The sequence below is a fragment of the Felis catus genome, chromosome B2 (assembly GCF_018350175.1).
Source record: "Felis catus isolate Fca126 chromosome B2, F.catus_Fca126_mat1.0, whole genome shotgun sequence".
Lineage (NCBI taxonomy): Eukaryota > Metazoa > Chordata > Mammalia > Carnivora > Felidae > Felis > Felis catus.
The window spans coordinates 468,217-472,509 of record NC_058372.1 but is presented as its reverse complement, the minus strand read 5'-3'; the positions used below and the strand labels follow the sequence as shown (position 1 = coordinate 472,509).

At 40.8% G+C, this 4,293-nt stretch overlaps 1 protein-coding gene across 1 annotated transcript; it reads left to right on the top strand.

Annotated features, from left to right (window-relative positions):
* Nucleotides 1-402: 402 nt before the first annotated feature.
* On the top strand, nt 403-1,931 carry LOC105260533 (olfactory receptor 12D2). Its single transcript, XM_011282042.4, has one exon. The coding sequence runs from the start codon at nt 475-477 to the stop codon at nt 1,426-1,428; it is 954 nt and encodes a 317-aa protein (XP_011280344.2). The 5' UTR covers nt 403-474; the 3' UTR covers nt 1,429-1,931.
* The last annotated feature ends 2,362 nt before the right edge of the window (nt 1,932-4,293 follow it).

The window sequence follows — 4,293 nt, the reverse complement described above, 5'->3', positions numbered from 1 at the left end:
TGCATTGGTGTCATTCTATCCTTGTCTATTTTTCTTAATTAAAAATCCCTCAGGTGCTTTCTTACAAGGTCTGGATATAGCAATCTGGGCAAGTAGTTAATTAGAGTTCATTAGAACCCCCATTAGAGTTCATTAAGGAGATGAGAGGACACTTGTATCAGAAGGTAGATGTGCAGACCCAGAGAAGATGGTAGGTTGGCTATGTGCTCAGAGTCTCTGGGAGAAAGAAACATATTAATGATAATCAAATGAGGGGGAAAAATGGTGGACCAATGGCCCATAATCAACAGTTCACCATAATATCTAATAGTCTAATGAGGCAAAGCCTAAAAAAGGTCTGATGTGGGAACTGTGTAAAACAACAATGCCCTCCCTCAAAGTACCATTGTGTAGACAGGAAAATCCTCAACTACAAAGTCTCTGATTCTCAACAGAGGTATGCTCCATAGAGTAATTCATCCTTTCTCTTAAGCGATGCTGAATCAAACCTCAGTCACTGCATTTCTCCTCCTGGGAGTCACAGACATCCAAGCACTGCAGCCTTATCTCTTCGTGGTTTTCCTTGCAATTTACATGGTCAGTGTGGTTGGCAATGGAGCAGTCCTCCTGGTTGTCGTCTCTGATCCAAGACTCCATTTACCCATGTATTTCTTCCTGGGAAATCTGTCGTGTCTAGATATCTGCTACTCCACGGTGACACTGCCAAAGATGCTGGAGAACTTCTTCTCTACACGCAAGGCAATTTCCTTCTTGGGATGCATAAGCCAGCTTCACTTCTTCCACTTCCTGGGCAGCACGGAGGCCATGCTGTTGGCTGTGATGGCCTTTGACCGCTTTGTGGCCATCTGCAGGCCACTGCATTACTCTGTCATCATGAATTACCAGCTCTGCACCCGGATGGCTGTCACAGTCTGGACCATTGGTTTTTTCCATGCCCTGTTGCACTCCATGATGACCTCCCGCTTGAACTTCTGTGGTTCTCATCAGATCCATCACTTCTTCTGTGATGTCAAGCCTTTGCTGGAGTTGGCCTGCGGGAACACGGAGCTCAACCAGTGGCTTCTCAACACGGTTACCGGGACCATTGCCATGGGCCCCTTCTTCCTAACACTTCTCTCCTACTTCTCCATAATCATCTCTCTTTTCTCCAAGACCCACTCCTGTAGTGCGCTCCGCAAAGCACTGTCCACGTGTGCCTCTCACTTCATGGTGGTCATTCTTCTCTATGCTCCTGTTATCTTCACTTACATATCTCCTACCTCAGGCAGCTCCATGGACCAGGACCAGGTCGCTGCCATCATGTACACTGTGGTCACTCCTATGCTGAACCCACTGATCTATACACTGAGGAACAAGGACGTGAAGGCTGCCTTGAGTAGTGTCTTCACAAGGAGGGGCGACCTGAACACATCTAGAGCACACTTCTAAGACAGGAAGCAATAGGCGATGATGAAGTTGGTGTGTGAGGTTAGACTGCTTCTGAGATCATGTACAATATGTATAACAGGTGTAGTCTGAAGAAAAGATAAATGAGAAAGTCCAGATTGTGTTAAATAATGCATTCTTAGGTAGCAAAATGGAAACCTGAACCCATGGGACATCAGCCATAGAATCCTAATGTTCGGTTTTTGTTCAGGATATCGCTTCATAAAACTGATTTTTTATGTATTCTTATGGATTCTCTAATGACATCAGGGATAGAAATATGCCTATATCACTCACATATTGGGTACATGAATACTACTTAGGGCTGTTTATCTGTGTGCTTCTTCTAAGTTAATGTATTTTAAGGTGAGCAATAAAATTCTTATGCTGTTATATTTTGAGGAATTGAATTTGAACATTTAATAGGATAAGAAATGGTAATTCATAAATGAGAATGAGTTAAGAGGAATTTTTAACCGTTACGTTATGATTTCTTTTTTCCCTAAGCTGGAGGCAAATAAATGATTGAAACAAATGATTTAAGCACTAATTGACAGGGATAAAATAGCCAATGATTTATCTAAGTGCTGTGGATCCTCTATCTCCAGAGATTTTTTTTAAAGTCAACCAGATGAATGGTAAAAGAGTCCTGTTAAATCTTGTTGAAAGTGGGGACAGAATGAAATTAAAATCTCAGAGTCCCTCTCTAGGTAATTAATAGGTAATTTTTCCCTCAGTGTTTGGTCATGGAAAATGTTGAGTTTCAAAATACTTGCTATTTTTTGTTTGGTTTTACTATTTCTATGATAATTTCCAGTGACTGTCATGATGCAATATGACATAATACTGATGAAATGTGCAGAATTTATCAAAATATTGTCTTTTTTTCCTTACTTGTCACCAAACCCAAATGTAACAAAAGCAACTAAGTCATAATTGCTGAGACATTTCTGGAGCTAATGTTGGGAGGCACTGTGTTCCCTATTTTCTAAATCCCAGGGGTGGTTTCTGTGCATGAGGGATGGTGGGAGAAACATTTATGACTATTTATAGATGCAGGTGAAGACTGTGACAGGCCTTGATGAGCTCAAGGACTGACTGTTCAAATTCTCTGCATCCACTTTTGTGAACACAAACACTGTGGTTTGATCTCATCCACTGTTTTTGGTCCCCCAATTCTACTTTTGTTTATAAAAAAAAATAAAATGTGTCTGTGGAGAAGACATTTCTACCCTGAACTGTCTCAGCTCCTCATTTCTGTTGATCAGAATTGTTTACAAAATCCAAGCTCCACGCAGGCCGTGAACCAGAGAAGAACACGTCATTATCTGGTTGGCTACTGCTGCCTAACACACTAGCATCCCCAAACACAGAAGCTGAAGACACCTATACCAGGAAGTTGCATTCTTCTGAGGCTCGGGAATTGGCAAGAACACAGCAGGGCAGGGCTGGTTCTCCTCGATCATGCTTGTGCCGTGGCTGAGCTGACGTGAGCATCCTCGCATGGAAGAGCTGAGAGCTGGCAAAGTCTCTGTCTGGGTCTCCCTTGGTCCACTCTCTCCCTGTGGCTGTTCTGTGCTTTTGCAGCATGGAGGCCTCAGGCTTGACACTCTATGTGGGGGCCAACAGACCACAGCAAAAGCTGCCAGTCATCTCTCCAACAAACCCAAGAACCAGTATTGACATCACCTGTACTATTCTCTCTTGGACAAAATGGTCACAGGCCTAACAAACTTTATAGAGAAGAAATCCCTACCTTTCATGGGAAAGAACATCAAAAAAAATTTTGTGGACATCTTTAATCCACTCTAGTCCAACTCTAATAATTAACATTGTCTCCACATACAAATCACACTTACTCTCCCTCCAAATAATACTAAAATCTCATCCCGTTGCAGTATTAGTCAGAGTCTATGTCTTTTCACCTACATTGGGTCAAGGTATAGATGAGGCTTGTTGGGTCCAGTTTCTCAAGCTTGGTTCCTTTTTATCTCAAGAACTTCAAACTGATGCGTCCAGTTATCTGCCCTAGGTAGACACAGACATACATTTGGGTTTATATATGGAATATTTTTCAGTCGTGAGAAAAAAAGGAAATCCTGCCATTTGTGACTATGTGAATGGACCTGGAGGATATAATGCTAAATGAAATAAATCAGATAAAGACAAATACCATATTATTTTTTTTATTTGTATAATTTAAGAAACCAAACAAATGAACAAACAAAGAGAAGAAAAGACAAAAAAACAGACTCTTAGGTACAGAAAATGAGCTGGTAGTTGACAGAGGGGACGTGGGTAGGAGATGGTGGAAATTGGTGAAAATGATTAAGAGTACACTTATCCTCCCAAAATAAAATAAAAAAAAAAAAGAGTATACTTATCCTGATGAGCACTGAGTCACTTATAGAATTATTCAATCGTTATACTGTACACCTGAAACTAATATAACACTATGTGTTAATTAATCATAATTTTCCAAAGGGAATTATGCTTAAAGAATTAAATAATTTTAGGCATACATCATGAATGGATTGTAAAATTATTAGGTGAGGGGAGCCCGGGTAACATTCGGTTGAGCATCCAACTTCGGCTCAGGTCATGATCTTGCAGTTTGCAGTTCAAACCCTGCATCAGGCTTTGTGCTGACAGCTTGGAGCCTGGAGCCTGCTTCAGATTCTGTGTCTCCCTCTCTCTCTGCCCCTCCCCTGTTTGCTCACTCTCTCTCTGTCTCTCTTAAAAATAAATAAAAACATTAAAAAATAAAATTATAATAAAATATAACAAATAAACTAATATAATATGGTTAAAGATGATTGGAAATTGAATAATACATGGAACAGACTGACACCACCTGACCCCACTGGT